We start from the raw sequence: 16351 nt of genomic DNA, 5'->3' as shown, positions 1-16351 counted from the left end.
TGCGTCAGAGTATGTGTGTGTGTCTGTATATGTGTGTGTGTGTGTGTGTGTGTGTGTGTGTGTGTGCGTGCACACTGAATTGCATGCCTGGGTGTATGTATGTGAAAGTGTGTTTGCATGTGCGTGTGTGTGTGTGCGCTCGCATGTGTCTTGTTTTCTCCCCCAAGAGTACTTAGCTTTGTTGGTTTTAAGTCATTAAATCATTTTAAAAATCTCTTATCCAACCACAGCAACAGTCTTTATCTATCTCTCTCTCTCTCTCTCTTTCTTTCTCTCTCTCTTTCTCTCTCTCCTTTCTCTCCGGCGTTCGTCCACGTCAGTTCTTCACTCACGTCTCCAATTGGCACTTGAACAAGGAGGTTCCTCATGCAACGTCCATGAGGAGACTTTTCCTTTTCATGTCTTCTAGTTTTTTTTTCCATCTTTTTTTTGTCCCCTGTTTGTTTCTTTCAGATCCTCCCATCGAGGGGACCTTGCATTCTTCATTCATTCTCATTTTGTTTTTTTTGTTTTGTTTTTTTTTGTTTATTTTTTTTTAAGTTCTACAAAGTTCAACAAAATAGTCCATCGGCAGGCAACCATCCCCCTGCAGGGAAGGAGGAAGGGGTGTGGGGGGGAGGGGCGTGTTGCCATGACGACGAGGAGAGCGTGGAGGGGGATCGGGAAATTGGCAGGGAGGGACAGGGCGCAGGTGGCAGGTGTGGCACTCTACTAGCCCAGCTTGGTCTTCTTGGACAGGGGCGGACTCTCCTCCTTGCCGTCGGAGTCGTCTTCGTCGTCCTCCTCATCCTCGTCATCGTCTGGATAGTCCACCAACCCAACCAGGGTGCCCTGAAAGTGTGTTTTGGGTATGCAGACAGACAGACACACACACACACACACACACACACACAGATAGAGAGAGGAGATGAGACTTGTTTACTGACCTGGCATTTCGGCCCTAATTCAAATGACCGGCAAATTGTAAACTCTTAAGCCTAACTGTAAAGTTTGCTACTGTATTTTAACAGTATGTTCAATGTAAAATATGTAGTTCAATTGGCCTTAGCTTTGTATTTTAACAGTATGTTCAATGTAAAATATGTAGTTCAATTGGCCTCTGCTACTGTATTTTAACACCAGTCATACTGGTGGTACTTGTACTTGTTTACTGAGGTGGCACTCATTGTGAAAACTTTGAAATCCACTGGTCTAGACAAACCATATTGAGCTCCCCGTCTCTCAGTAAACATGTTAGCCAAGTCTAATAAGGGTCAAAGTTCACGTACCTTGGTGGTGACTGTGGTGGTGGAGGCGGGCGAGGAGCTGCGGGCGGTTGCCCCCGGCGACCCTGGCGATCCCGGCGAGCCGGGGTGGGAGGAGGGTGATGAGGAAGGCGAGGTGGAGGGCGAGGAAGAGGAGAGGCTGGAGGCTTTGGGCGAGCTGGAGAAGGACAGCTTAAAGCTGGGGCTCTGCCTCCCCGAGAGACTGGACTTGGGCAACACCTCCTTATCCTCTGGCTCTTTAACTGGAGAGAGAGATAGAGAGAAAATAAGAAGTGAGATAGAGAATAAGAGAGGGAGAGAGAGAGAGAGAAAATAAGAAGTGAGTTTGAGAATAAGAGAGGGAGAGAGAGAGATGGAGAGAGATAGAGAGAAAATAAGAAGTGAGATAGAGAATAAGAGAGGGAGAGAGAGAGAGAGAAAATAAGAAGTGAGTTTGAGAATAAGAGAGGGAGAGAGAGAGATATGGAGAGATAGAGAGAAAATAAGAAGTGAGATAGAGAATAAAAGAGGGAGAGAGAGAGGTAGGGAAGAAGGGAGGATAAAAAAGAGGAAAAAGAGGGGTGTGGATGTTCATATTATGTCTTTCCTTTCTCATATGCTCACTCCATAAAAACATACACCATATTAAAAGTTACAGTATGCAAGATTTTCACCTTTACGAAGCCAATTTGATGGTAAACGAACTTGTAATAGGCGAATCGTTCACCTAGCATAGCTATACAGCATAGACGTAGCGAGTCGCTTCAAGAACAGAGGCCTGACAAATCTCGGGAGAATCGTGACCTTGTCAATAGATATAGCTATTTGGAGAGAGTTTTTGCCTGTTGTTAATCCTTCACTTCAACAAAAGCATTTTCATTGTGTACAGAAGGGATAAGTCACGAGAGGTTTAGTACAACCTTTAGTACTACAACAGCAGAGTAAAATAAGTAAGGGATAATGGACAACACGGTGGTCTGTTCACAGAAATGAATGCACAGTCGAGGTTGTAAAACGGCCCCGACGCGAAGTGGAAACCTCGTAAGTGCATTAACTTCTGTGAACAGACCACCGTGGAGTCCATTATCCCGCTTATTCCACTGTTGCCACTTGCGTTGTGTTCATTTCCTGTTACAATTTAAACGTTTTGATCGCTAAAACTGTCTTGTTTGTAGAACTAATTTCTTCCGACACATATCAACTAATTTCTCAACTTGCAGGACAAACTGTCGTTACTAGTTCTAAATGGATGGTTGCTACGGCCAAAGGCCAGTCATTAGTTCTATCTCTCCCGTTGTCAAGCTGGCGTATCCCAAGATTCTAATGAACTTTAGCTTTGAAACATCGCTATTTTACTTAGCCTGCTGTCATCCATCTAGCAAAAAGCCACCTCCGTCATATGCTACAATGTTGGCATGTTCTTAACATCTACATTTTACAGCTCGGATGCAACGTGACGGCTCATTTAAACTTCACAACGAGTTCGGCGAATTAATATACAAGTGTGATCCGGCCAAAAAAATGGATCTACTTCATAGGTGTGCAAATAACATACGGTTAATGGTCGTTCTAAATTACGTAGGGCAATGGGAAATTCAACCAAGCAGTGGAATATAAAAAAAAAATATATATATATATATATATATATATATATATATATATATATATATATATATATATATATATATATATATATATAAAAAATAAATAACGACTCTATAGGGAGCTCTACAGTGGCCAATAATACCCTAAACCTGCATAGTGTACTCTCCATACAGAGCCTATATTGCTACACACAAAATTACTGGCAACACTTACAGTCATGCCAATAAAGCTCATTGAATTCAACTGAAAACTGAAATTAAATTGAGAGAGAGAGAGACGTACGTTTCTTTCTCTCCATGAACTTGCTGATGGGCTCCATGAGGTCCTGCTCGCCGCTCTTGCTCTTGTCGGAGGGCGGCACCACGGCCTCCCCGTCCTCCAGCTCGTCCTCGTCCGTGTTGAACCACATCTCCTCCTCGTCCTCCAGCGTCCGCGCGTCCCGGCGGAAACGGTGGTTGCGCAGGATCGAGCGCATGCTGGGACGAGCAACACAGAGCACACATGATCACACACACACACACACACACACACACACACACACACACACACACACGAAACAAAAGAGACCACAACAACATTGTCTTGAGTGAGCTGGGATGACGTTTGGTAGTTACAAATGGATTCAACAGGCAACACCACTTAAAGTTTGTGTTACAAAACAATAGCCCCTTCTTACTAAGTAACTGCAGGGGAAGCACTGTGCATAATGTGTGTGTGTCATAAAATATACAATTATGCATGCCTGTGTGTGTGTGTGTGTGTGTGTGTGTGTGTGTGTGTGTGTGTGTGTGTGTGTGTGTGTGTGTGTGTGTGTGTGTGAGTGAAAGAGTTAATGTGTCTGCCCCGTACCTGTCGAGTTTGGGATTGTCTTGCCTTTCTCTCTGCTGCTCATAGCGCAGCTTGAGGCCCTTGAAGGTCTGCACATAGTCCACATCTTCCAAGGCCTTCCAGTAGCTCTCAATGATATGAGCTGTTAAAGACTTCACATCCTCCTAGTGTGGGATGGGGAGGAGAGTTGGAGAGGAGGAGAGAGAGAGAGAGAGAGAGAGAGAGAGAGAGAGAGAGAGAGTGGATTGAGTGAAAGAGAGGGGGGAGAGAGGTGGACAGAGTGAGAGAATCAGAGAGAGACAAGAGGTGGAGGAAAGGAGGGAGATGGGGGGGGTAAAATATGAGAGAGAGAGAGAGAGAGAGAGAGGTGGATAGAGAGATAGAATCAGAGAGTAAGAGAGAGAAAGATGAAAGCAAGCAGAAGGCAAAGGAGGGAGGGATGGAGGTAGAAAGAGGAAATCCAGGTTACAACAGGTGGAAAAGCCAAATCCCCAACAACAGGTGAAGGTAAACAAGGTGAGAGCGGGGGAGGCGTGTCAGCGTCCACAAACAGGGGAACGGAATCTTAGCCGCGTTCTCCAGCATGAGGCGGCCTTTATATGAGGACTGAATCAGTGACTGGGGCTGATGGCATCAGTATTACAAAAATAAAAAAAAAACATGGACGTGTTTTCTTTGAAATGGAGTAAACATCTGCAATCAAGAATGGTGCATTTGCTATACTTCAGCAAGGAGTAAACATATGCACACCTTTGTTTACAAGAATGGCACCTTTGATATACTTCTGCAAGGATTCGGTAAGAGCTTCAGGTACAGCTTAAGTTTAAAGGTGCATCTCGCCTCTCGACTGCTAGCTGCCCTTCCCGTGAGTACACTATATAGACCCTTTCAAGAGAGTTCCATTATCAGCATCTTATTATACGGCTCTTCACAATGCAAGTAGAATGCTCCATTGCCTTGAATGGGATTTCCGAAAGTTCTAGCGGTCATTATTCCTTGGGAAAGGACCTCTGAAAACAAGAATGACCGCTGTCAATGGCAACGGAGTTTGTGCTTGGAACTTCATTCAAAGTGAAAGCAGACGGTCGATCAGCTGTGTTCTAAAGAATGTTTGATTCAAGTTCAGCGTGTGTTTAACTATTTGTTTCTCAGCAAAAGCCACTTCCATTTAAACGGTAACAAATAAGTGTAAAGAGACATATCATGGAGTTTATTTTTTCGTTTTGGCAAGTAGCCGTATAATAAGCGGGATAATGTATAGAACGCCGGTCATTATGGGAAAATAAGTCCCTTCGAGGCGAAACAAGACCGATTCGCCCTGTCGGGACTTATTTTCCCCATAATGACCGGCGTTCTATACATTATCCCTTACATAGTTGGCCCCACAAGGCTTCTGTTTTAACATTCCATATGTTATCTTAATGCAGAGGAAGTAGATTGGGACCCAAATAGAACGTTCAAGCATTGTTTTTGTTTACCTTGTTGAAAGGGTCTATAAAGAACGGTCTCTGTAGGCAGTCCAGTACAGTTAAGAGTGTGTCCAGGTGTGAGTGCACTTCCAAGACCACACTGACAATGTCCAGTCAAATTCAGAGGCTTTTTACAACATCACGTCAAAGAGTGAGTCCAGCTGAGGGCACATTTGTATATGATTTGCCTACCAAATGTTACACTACCGTGGCTCAACTGCTCAGTAGTGTGCAATGACAAACCACCTGGGACTTTGGGAATGACCCTTTGAGAGGAGAGCCTTGTCAGTACTGGGAATCTGATTGGACGGTGACCAAATTCAGATGCTTTCTTAAAAGGTGCCAATTCCCAATAACATTGTGTGTGAATAAATGTATGCGCACACAGCAGAGTTCATGGGGATGTTGTGGGATTTTGACAGTGTGTGTGTGTGTGTATGAAAACTGCTTAAACATACTCGATCCTCCTGATGATGATGGAGTTTGTGTGTTTGTGTGTGGAGATACACAAACAATAATGACTTAATCTGAGTGTGTGTGTGTGTGTGTGTGTGTGTGTGTGTGTGTGTGTGTGTCTTAGTGTCAATACTCACCACCCGGACATACTCAAACATCTCAATGATGGCGGAGTTCATGAGGTTGTAGCGTGTGCCGTTGTTGAGAAAGGCCTTGACGACAGGCTCAAACAGGAAGTTCCTCATGATGTAGCGATTATAGAACTCATCCTTAAGCCCGATGATCTTACGCATAAACCTTAACGCACCTGAGGAGGGAGGGAGGGAGGGAGAAAGAGGGGGGGCAGAGAGGAGAGAGAGAAAGAGGAAGAGAAAGGGAGGGAGATAAGGAAGATGAGAGGGCAGGACAAGAGGAAGACAAGAGGAAGGGAAGGATAGAGAGAGGGGAAGGGAAGGATAGAGACAAGAGGAAGGGAAGGATAGAGAGGGGGGAAGATTAAGAGGGAGGGAAAGAGATAGGAGGGGAGAGAGAGGGATAGTGGAAGGGCAGAGGGGGATAAGATATATAAGATGATAAGAACATAACACTTAATCACTCTTAACTAAGTACACATTCTCCTTTTCACCCCTCTTGTCTCCTTTCTAGTGATACCCAGGTTCAATCTGTGTGTGTGTGTGTGTGTATAAGTGTGAGTCACATGTCTGTATGTTGGTGCAAGATGGCCTTCTCTATGTAGTTCTTGATGTGTGTGAGTGTGTATGTGTGTTGTGTGTAATGATCAAGCTCTCTGTGTGTGTGTGTGTGTGCGCGTGTGTGTGCGCGTGTGTTTTGTGTGTGTGTGTGCATGTGTGTGTGTGTGTGTGTATAAGTGTGAGTCACATGTCTGTATGTTGGTGCAAGATGGCCTTCTATGTAGTTCTTGATGTGTGTGAGTGTGTATGTGTGTTGTGTGTAATGATCAAGCTCTCTGTGTGTGTGTGTGTGTGTGTGTGTGTGTGTGTATATAAGTGTGAGTCACATGTCTGTATGTTGGTGCAAGATGGCCTTCTCTATGTAGTTCTTGATGTGTGTGAGTGTGTATGTGTGTTGTGTGTAATGATCAAGCTCTCTGTGTGTGTGTGTGTCTTAGTGTCAATACTCACCACCCGGACATACTCAAACATCTCAATGATGGCGGAGTTCATGAGGTTGTAGCGTGTGCGTTGTTGAGAAAGGCCTTGACGACAGGCTCAAACAGGAAGTTCCTCATGATGTAGCGATTATAGAACTCATCCTTAAGCCCGATGATCTTACGACAAACCTTAACGCACCTGAGGAGGGAGGGAGGAGGGAGAAAGAGGGGGGCAGAGAGGAGAGAGAGAAAGAGGAAGAGAAAGGGAGGGAGATAAGGAAGATGAGAGGGCAGGACAAGAGGAAGACAAGAGGAAGGGAAGGATAGAGACAAGAGGAAGGGAAGGATAGAGACAAGAGGAAGGGAAGGATAGAGACAAGAGGAAGGGAAGGATAGAGACAAGAGGAAGGGAAGGATAGAGACAAGAGGAAGGGAAGGATAGAGACAAGAGGAAGGGAAGGATAGAGACAAGAGGAAGGGAAGGATAGAGACAAGAGGAAGGGAAGGATAGAGACAAGAGGAAGGGAAGGATAGAGAGAGGGGAAGGGAAGGATAGAGACAAGAGGAAGGGAAGGATAGAGACAAGAGGAAGGGAAGGATAGAGACAAGAGGAAGGGAAGGATAGAGACAAGAGGAAGGGAAGGATAGAGAGAGGGGAAGGGAAGGATAGAGACAAGAGGAAGGGAAGGATAGAGACAAGAGGAAGGGAAGGATAGAGACAAGAGGAAGGGAAGGATAGAGACAAGAGGAAGGGAAGGATAGAGACAAGAGGAAGGGAAGGATAGAGACAAGAGGAAGGGAAGGATAGAGAGAGGGGAAGGGAAGGATAGAGACAAGAGGAAGGGAAGGATAGAGACAAGAGGAAGGGAAGGATAGAGACAAGAGGAAGGGAAGGATAGAGACAAGAGGAAGGGAAGGATAGAGACAAGAGGAAGGGAAGGATAGAGAGAGGGGAAGGGAAGGATAGAGACAAGAGGAAGGGAAGGATAGAGACAAGAGGAAGGGAAGGATAGAGAGAGGGGAAGGGAAGGATAGAGAGAGGGGAAGGGAAGGATAGAGACAAGAGGAAGGGAAGGATAGAGACAAGAGGAAGGGAAGGATAGAGACAAGAGGAAGGGAAGGATAGAGAGAGGGGAAGGGAAGGATAGAGACAAGAGGAAGGGAAGGATAGAGACAAGAGGAAGGGAAGGATAGAGAGAGGGGAAGGGAAGGATAGAGACAAGAGGAAGGGAAACCAATGCATCTATGTTTTAGCTTGGCTACGCTCTCCTAGATCTCCTTTCAGGGAGATACTAGTCTGGAACACCATAATTCACAACCGTTTTCATCAGGTCTGAAAAAGACCCGTCAATCAGCGATGAGAGGGGATGACACTATAGTTTTGAAATCTAAAGTGGCTGTGGTCAACGGTAGCAGGAACGGCTGCAAACATCAAAAATTGCAGTCGGCAGAAAGTGTACATTTATTTACAGCAGGTAGGCCTACATACAGTAGATTGCTTGCTGACTGCTGAAGCTGTTTATTTTCAGTTTGGAAAGTTTAGGTGAAATAGGAAGTAGCGTTAGGAATCCCTGATCAATGTGTTTGGTGAGGCTGGACCGATGACTTCAAAGTTAACGCAAAGCCCATCACCATGCTAGCGTTGGAGATGCATCCCAATCGTGAGTTGTCTTCACTAATTGATTGAGTCTGGTTTTAACCAGGCTATCTACGTTTGACTACTAAGGAACAATAATGTTCATATATCAGAGGTGTGATTGGCAAAGGTAAAAAAAAAAGGAAAATATACGGTTTGAGTACTTTAGTGTACTAGTGTTGGCTACCGTATATATTTACATCACCTACACTTCATAAAATTCATGGGGCAAATCATATGCAAGGGTGGCAGTAGATAAACGGCCTTAAAGAAAATATATTTGGGGCCAATACTAGGGGGGTCCGGGGGCATGCCCCCCTGGAAGAACATTTTGAAAAATAACCCTTTAAATGATGACATCTGATGACTTTTACGGGAAGTATTGATACATTGATATACATATATTTCAAACATTATAGCATATTACAATACAGCCTATAAGGCCTAAAGAAAACTAATTTATAATAGAACAAAGTAGCCTAGGCCTACACAAGACTAAACCAAATATGTCTGAAATATATAGGACATCACGATCATTTTGCCAACAGTGACACAGAACCATGGATTTTTTCCATTTATAACATGTTTTGTTTATAACTTAAACCAACATTGAGTAAATTATTTACTATAGGCCTACTTGATGATAATATATAGCCTGCCCCCTAACAGTCCTCTGGGCCTACGTACAAAATAGTGAATCATGAGATAGGCCTACTGATATTGATGCTGATTGAAGAGGTTGCAACTTGAAGGTTGTTGATATTTCAGTTCCAAAGAGAATCAAATTACATCGATTCCTCTAATCCCAAAGTAACACCTCTCCTAAAATAAATGGTAGGCTCTGTTTTAAGCTACTGCACCAGGATTGTGTAGGCTAACCGGCTACAACACTAGTTTTACAAGCGCACACACTAAATGGAGAGCTAGGGTTAAAATGCAGACTGCGCCTTTAAATTGGCTTTAAAATACAGTAGGCTATTTCCACTAAATATTCAGCTCAATATTATGTGCAAGACGTTTACTAAGTATGCCAAAGCTTTGATATCTTAGCACCGTCACCATAACGTTACATTTTCTCATGATGAGATGGCGTCTTGAAATATGTTTTAGACAAGGGGCGCAAGGTTCACGGAGGTGAACGGCTGGACAAACGCGAAATGACAAAACCCATCGTCATTGTCAGCGGCCTGTTATAACAATGGCCTGTGTTATACAGAAATATAGCCTACCTCTGACCGACAGAACCCCCCTATCATCGGATCTATACGTATTGTGTGGCTCATTTTCAAGTCAAAAAAAAAAAAACAGAATTCCGTTTAAAAAAGGAATCACACCCCTGATATATGTTCATAAGCACATTGTGTAGCACACACACACTCACTCACACACTCACTCACCTTTGCTGGGTTTGTCTTCAGTGGTATTGGCCAGTAGGGGGGCGGAGAGCACGTGCATGCAGTGCTTATAGAAGAAGCTCAGAAACTCCGTCTTCTCCGTCTTCTGTTGAGACCAATGAGTGAAGAGAACAGAGGCGGAGAGATGGATGGATGGAGTCAGAGAGGATCAGAGATGGAGAGAGAGAGAGAGAGAGAGAGGAAGAGAGAGGATCACAGAGGATCAGAGATGGAGAGAGAGGGAGAGAGAGGATCAGAGATAGAGGGAGAGAGAGAGAGAGAGAGGAAGAGAGAGGATCACAGAGGATCAGAGATGGAGGGAGAGAGAGGGAGAGAGGATCAGAGATAGAGGGAGAGAGAGAGAGAGAGAAAATGAGAAGTGAAAAGACAAATGTTAAGAGGAATATTTTTCACACAAGTGATAAGGCAACAATGGTTAATTTGATGCAAAGCATTACTCACTAAATGAATCCATCAATACAATAGTGAGTGTAAACGAGCGAGTGAGTGGGAGTGGGAGTGGGAGTGTGTGTGTGTGTGTGTGTGTGTGTGTGTGTGTGTGTGTGTGTGTGTGGTGTGTTTGGTGTGTGTGTCATGTTTGCTGGGTGCGCAGCGACTTGAGTTACACAATGATATCTATGTTGCATGGTGTGTGTGTGAATGTGAGTGTAAACGTGTGTGTGTGAGAGAGAGAGACAGACAGTGTGTGTGTGTGTGTGTGTGTGTGTGTTCTCTCACATTTGCAGTAGCCATCATGTTCTCAGGGTCTACCAGCGTCCTGAGTAGCCCCATAAGCTGCACTGCACCCCCCAACTCTGGGTCTGTGTCACAGATCATGTGCTCAATGATCAAGTTGATCAGCAAGATATCCTACAGAGGAAACAGGGAGAGAGAGGGGGGGAATAGAGGAAGAGACTGGTGTGTGAATGCTGGCAGACAGCTCAAGTGTATTTGTCACTGAGGGATTGGTATTGGCTGTTGCCTAACTTTTTTCATGGCACCACATGACATTTCATGTCCACAACCCTGCTCTTCATGTCCACAACCCTGCTCTTCATGCCCACAACATTCCACAACCCTGCTCTTCATGCCCGCTGTGTGTTTCCAGGGTTTTGCCTGTACTTGTCTGTGTCTTTAAATCATACATATTTACATCAGATGATGGATATAATATCTACATTATCTATATATTGTGTTGCTAGAGTGATACCAACAGCTGAATTCAAATTGCTTGTGTGTGTGTGAACATAATTGGCCCAGTTATGTTCACACACACATAATGAACTTGGTTCCAATTGGGCAAAAAGAGCCGATTTGAGCTGATTCTAACCTGAGATGAGGTCAGTGGAGTATGAGCGTGCCCTGATAAACCAGAGACCGATCTCACAATTCAATGTTAGTCTTTGTCAAACAGAGTATGGATATACAATATATATATAGACATAATGTCATGTTTATTTTTTGTATTGATTTGTGTAGTTAAATGTTTTCTCTCTTTATTTACGTTATTTTTGATAGTTTTCGTGTTATTCTCTTAGTCCTTTTTACTGCTTTCAAGTCAGCTGATGTTGTTAACGTCTGTCCATTGGGAGCTTGCTATGGCTAGCTTTTGCCCTGGGCCTCTAACATCCTTCCCATCCATCTGTGAGCGGTGCTGCACCAGCGGTCTGGTCGAGGGGATTTCTCGGGACAGCAGCTGGAGCTACTCTGCGAAAGATCTGCCAAGGCCGCCGAGCTGTTTCTGACCTGTGAGCTGCCATGCCAACTGCCTGGAGTCTGGATCGAGCAGACTAGGGTTAACATTAACGTTGAAGAACTCTGCATTACGGACCAACAAACTGTCGCTGTTATAAGCAAAGATTCTTGAGCGCTCCACCGAGTTGCTGATCTACATGATGCCCACGACTTTCGGACTGGTATGCTTCCAGTGATCTCTAGACTAACAAGGCCCTAACGTTCACGTTATCTTCAGACTGCCAGTGAGTGTAAAGAACTTTGTTGGCGTTGCATCGGTTGTGGAGACACAGCTGTGCGCCAGTTTCCACCTTGAGTCATCATTGCCCTTGGACATTTTCACCCGGTTGGAAATTGGGCTAATTCTATTTTTATTTTTTATTTATTTTATTTATTAATTTGTTTGTTGTCTGTCTTGTATGTCTTGGTGTCACGGGTACACTGGCGACTACGCCGCTCCGTCCATTATCTTTTGCGTTTGTTATTTCTTAAATGTAGTTCTATGTCTTGGTGTCACAGGTACGCTGGCGACTACGCCGCTCCGTCCGCTATTGTCTTTGTTAGTCTATGTGTCAATGACAATGTCTTATATGTGGAGCGCTTTGGGTTGCACTCTGTGCACGTTAAATGCGCTATACAAATAAAACTGACTTGACTAGACCCTTTCAAGAGAGTTCCATTATCAGCATCATAGTTGGCCCCACAAGGCTTCCGTTTTAACATTCCATATGTTATCTTAATGCAGAGGAAGTAGATTGGGAACCAAATGGAACGTTCAAGCATTGTTTTTGTTTTTATTGTTGAAAGGGTCTATACACATACATCATGCAGTACAACTGGCATAAAGGTGAAACATCTTAAACAATGCTAGTGTGTGTATGTCTGTAAGGGTGTAGCACATTTACAGGCTTGCCCGTGTGTGTGTGTGTGTGTTGACTCATGTCACTCACGTCATCATTCTGTTGGCACTCCTGCATCACAAACTCTCGTACCATCGAGGGGTTGTACTCCACAAGGTACGAGAAGATATCCGTCGCTGCTCCCCTTACTTGTGCGTCATCCATACCCTACGACCGACACACACACACACACACACACACACTTCAAGGTTTATCATAATGGAACAAAGGGTAAATTTGACATTTTCAGTGCCCTTGCTTCGTGTTTAGGAAATTTGATGACAACACTTCAAAGCAGTCCTATTCCACACCTGAGAAGCATTTCAAGTGTTTATCAAGAGAGATGAGCAGAGGACAGAGTGAGCAGTGACTAGACAGTGAAGCAGAAATGAGACAAAGAGAAGAAGGGAGAGGAAATGGAGAGAGAGAGAGAGGAAGAGTGAGAGAGAACGCATTCACTTGCACAAGAGAAAAAGCATGTGCACAGAGAGACAGAGAGGAGAGGGGAGAGAATGGGAAGGGAGGGAAGGGGAGGGGAGGGGAGGGGGGAGGGAGAGGAAGGGGAGGGAGGGAGAGGGAGGGGGAGGGGAGAGAGGGGAGGAAGAGAGAGAGGAAATAGGAAGAGAGAGGAAGGAGAGAGAGGGAGAAAGGAAGAGAGAGAGGGAGGAGGAAGAAGAAGAGAAGAAAGGAGGAAGGGAGAGGGAGGGGCGTGCCTCACCAGTATGACCTCCAGTGCGGGGAGGATGCCCATGTTTGAGAGCGTCTTGAAGAAGGCGTCTCTGTTCTGAGGCTGCAGCGTCTGAGAGAACGCGCAGAACTCCTTCAGGAAGTTCACCTGAACACACACACGCACATACACACACAGCAGAGGGGTGGTACTTTAAACAAAAGAACTGCAGGTTTTTCTCTCATGCACACACCAATAAACCAAGCACACATACACACGCGCAACAAAAGCATATCAATTGGGGACTCAACTTGGGCACTGTAGTTCATTGACAGTCAGTCAGTTATGGAGCTAAATTTGTCTCAATAATATTTGTATATGCGCAGAGGGGGATCCACAAATATTTCTTGATTTGCATGTGTGTTTTGATATCTACAAATAACAAAAATCATATTTGAAACTCATATATTGATTTTTACAAATATAGATGTGCATTTGTAAATAAAATGCCATTTGTAAAACCAAAAATTTCATTTGTGAAATGTGATTCTGCATTTGTGGATCACCAGCACACGCATTCTTCGCTTTCCAAAGTTGCGTGTTTTGAGACGTTCTTCGCATGAAAGTCGCACAAATCCACGTGTAAAAAAATCATATTTGTAACTTGTAAATTGGTTTTTACAATTGCAGATTTGTAGTTGTAAATTAAATGGCATTTGTAAAACTGAAAATTGCCTTTGTGAAATCTAATTTTGCATTTGGATCACCAGAACAGGTAGTCTTCGTTTTTGCATTTGTGGATCAGCACACGTGTTTTTGAGACAATCTTTGCAGCAGACGAGCCACCCAGATCCACAAATAGCCTACCTCTAATTCGCCTGCTGACAGACTTTCTAATCCAGTAGATGGCAGTGTTGTTCTATGGGACTCATAACACACAGAGCTAGCGAACCTGTCACCATACCTGTCAACACTCCCGTTTTTCCCGGGTTTCTCCCGTATTTCAAGGTCATCTCCCAGCACCCTCCCGTTTTGTCATTTCTCCCAGAAAACTCCCGTAATTTGCATGGCAATCAAACTTCATTTTAAAATCATTGATCCATTCAGGTTGCCAGATTGTGTATGAAATACACCCTACACATCACGATCACTTAGTTTCAATTTCAACCGTTTTGTCATAGGCTAAAACCTGGCAACCCAAAACCCAAATAAGGAAGCGGGTGCGACTGCGCAGCCTGAGTCGTCGTAGCAAGCGGGCTAGTTGAATGGCCTACTCCAAAACTAGCTGTTGTGAAATTGTTGGGAATTTAATTGATTAACACATCACATAAACTGTTATTGAGTGTTGATACACTGAACTTGTGCCCTCGGAACCAAATCTGACAGCAAGCAGCTTTGGAGTTTTGGAAGTAGGCTGCAGGCAGGCAGCTGGTGGATACATAACTGGCATGTGTAAGGTAGCCTAATGGTAAGGTAAAAGGTAAAAGCAACGACCGAAATGCAGTGTTGAAACACGTGTATGAAACGTATTAAATATGCAAACACAGATCCAGTATAAACACTGACACCCCCTGAAAAAAAATCTCCCGTTTTTTGAAAAGCTAAATGTTGACAGGTATGCCTGTCAGTGAATCAGTAGTCAGTGAATCAGTCTCTCTCTAGGACACACACACACACACACACACACTATGCCAATAAGACCACATTGTTATGCAAGATATCCACCTGACAACATAATCTCCTACATTGTTTATGTTTATGGTATGTAGATCTTCCTATCTGCATTAGGGATCGACCGATATGTTTTTTTCAGGGCCGAAACCGATATCAATTATTACCAAAACAGGAGGCTGATAACCGATATGTAAAACCGATATGTCAGTTGTCAAAAAGGGGGGTAAATAGTAAAGGCAATATGCAGCAAAAATTTCATTCAAAAGCATTTAATAATGCAAAGTTTTCTTTTTTCTTTTGTTACACAATTGTCGAACAACTTGCATCACAAGTGTAAATCCTGTGTATCATGTTAATCCAAAAGCTGAGTGATAGCAATTATTTTCAAAGACCAGGCCTACACAATGGGCTATGTGCTTGTTAAGGGACCGGTCACAAAGAGGATGCTTTGCCATCGTGTGTGTGAGTGCACGAGAGAGGGAGAGGGAGAGGAAGGTGCATGCGTGATGGCAAGTGTTAAGGTTGAATCGTTTAACAAAACAGTTTTAAAATAGTTCTTAGGCTATTTAAGCATGCAATTTGTGTCCATATGTAGGCTATAAGCTACACTTTTGTGAGCCTAAAAGGCACGTTAATTGCCAGCTCAGGACGAGATTTAGTCCAAGTTGGATTCATTACGGCTGGCCCTGGGTGCCTGTAGTCTTTTCTGACAGTCCGTTTCAAAAAGGAGCAACTAGACTTTTTGACGTTCGCTATCGTATAATTTGGGACTTGTTACTATGTAAGGGATAATGTCCGCCGAGGTGTCCCGTTATTCACAATTAATGGACGAGGTGGAGGCAAGGAACTCCCCGAACCGCAGCACCCGAGTTTGTAGGCTAACTAGTAAACAGCATATTACTAACGTGCATCAATCGGGAATTAGCTAAATGGAGGAAGTGGGTGCTAATTGATCCGGATCAAAGAGAAAATAGCTTACAAAGTGGTGTTTTTGCCACTTCAGTGTAGAGGATTGTGATTCATTGCAACTTCAGCAATGTAAGGTACCTTACCTTCGAATAATAGCTCCGTAGCCTACCCCTGAAGCCCAGTCTACATTCTGCCTCAACAGAAGCCTAAACGTTACGTATATTCAGTCTTTGAACCTGATTGGCTGCATTCGTGCTAACTAACAAATCAGACAGTGTAGTGGGTGGGACAATGCTCTCGACCACAGAGTAGCAAATGCAGGGAGTAAGAGACGCTTTACAGACAAAGTAGCGCGTTTCATTCTTTATCCATTTCAATATCGGCTTATCTGTGGAAAAAATGACCGATACCGATGATTATAATAATGCTAAATATCTGCCCCATGACCAGATTTTGCCTATCCTACTACACTTACTGCACACAGCGCACTAAAGTACGAATTCAGACAAAGATAACACTCCTGTCCACATGATTTCTTTCTGTAAAGAGGCTGCATCTGTCTAAACGGTCATCAGCTAAACGGAACCAGTCCACACCGCTCACTGACAGGTAGAACCCAAGAAAACAAGTTCTCACACCAACAAGTCCTCACAAGTGGGTAGGGGGACAAACGAGTGCTGCTAGTCACTAGGCAACAAGGGGGTAGGGGGACAAACGAGTGCTGC

General features: G+C 44.1%; 1 protein-coding gene across 1 annotated transcript in view; it reads right to left on the bottom strand.

Moving 5' to 3' along the window:
- Positions 1-522: 522 nt before the first annotated feature.
- smek1 (SMEK homolog 1, suppressor of mek1 (Dictyostelium)) overlaps positions 523-16351 on the bottom strand; it is a 26001-nt gene continuing 10172 nt past the window's right edge. The window contains exons 7-15 of the mRNA XM_048249682.1: positions 13095-13211; positions 12428-12544; positions 10482-10613; positions 9747-9849; positions 5740-5909; positions 3699-3841; positions 3132-3325; positions 1269-1507; positions 523-831 (exon numbers count right to left, since the gene is read on the bottom strand). Coding sequence (XP_048105639.1) covers positions 712-831; positions 1269-1507; positions 3132-3325; positions 3699-3841; positions 5740-5909; positions 9747-9849; positions 10482-10613; positions 12428-12544; positions 13095-13211 — 1335 coding nt within the window. The 3' untranslated portion in view covers positions 523-711. The remainder of the gene's footprint in view (positions 832-1268; positions 1508-3131; positions 3326-3698; positions 3842-5739; positions 5910-9746; positions 9850-10481; positions 10614-12427; positions 12545-13094; positions 13212-16351) is intronic.

The sequence above is a fragment of the Alosa alosa genome, chromosome 8 (assembly GCF_017589495.1).
Source record: "Alosa alosa isolate M-15738 ecotype Scorff River chromosome 8, AALO_Geno_1.1, whole genome shotgun sequence".
Lineage (NCBI taxonomy): Eukaryota > Metazoa > Chordata > Actinopteri > Clupeiformes > Clupeidae > Alosa > Alosa alosa.
Note: the sequence above shows the minus strand (reverse complement) of the source record. Positions and strands in the feature narration are given on the sequence as shown.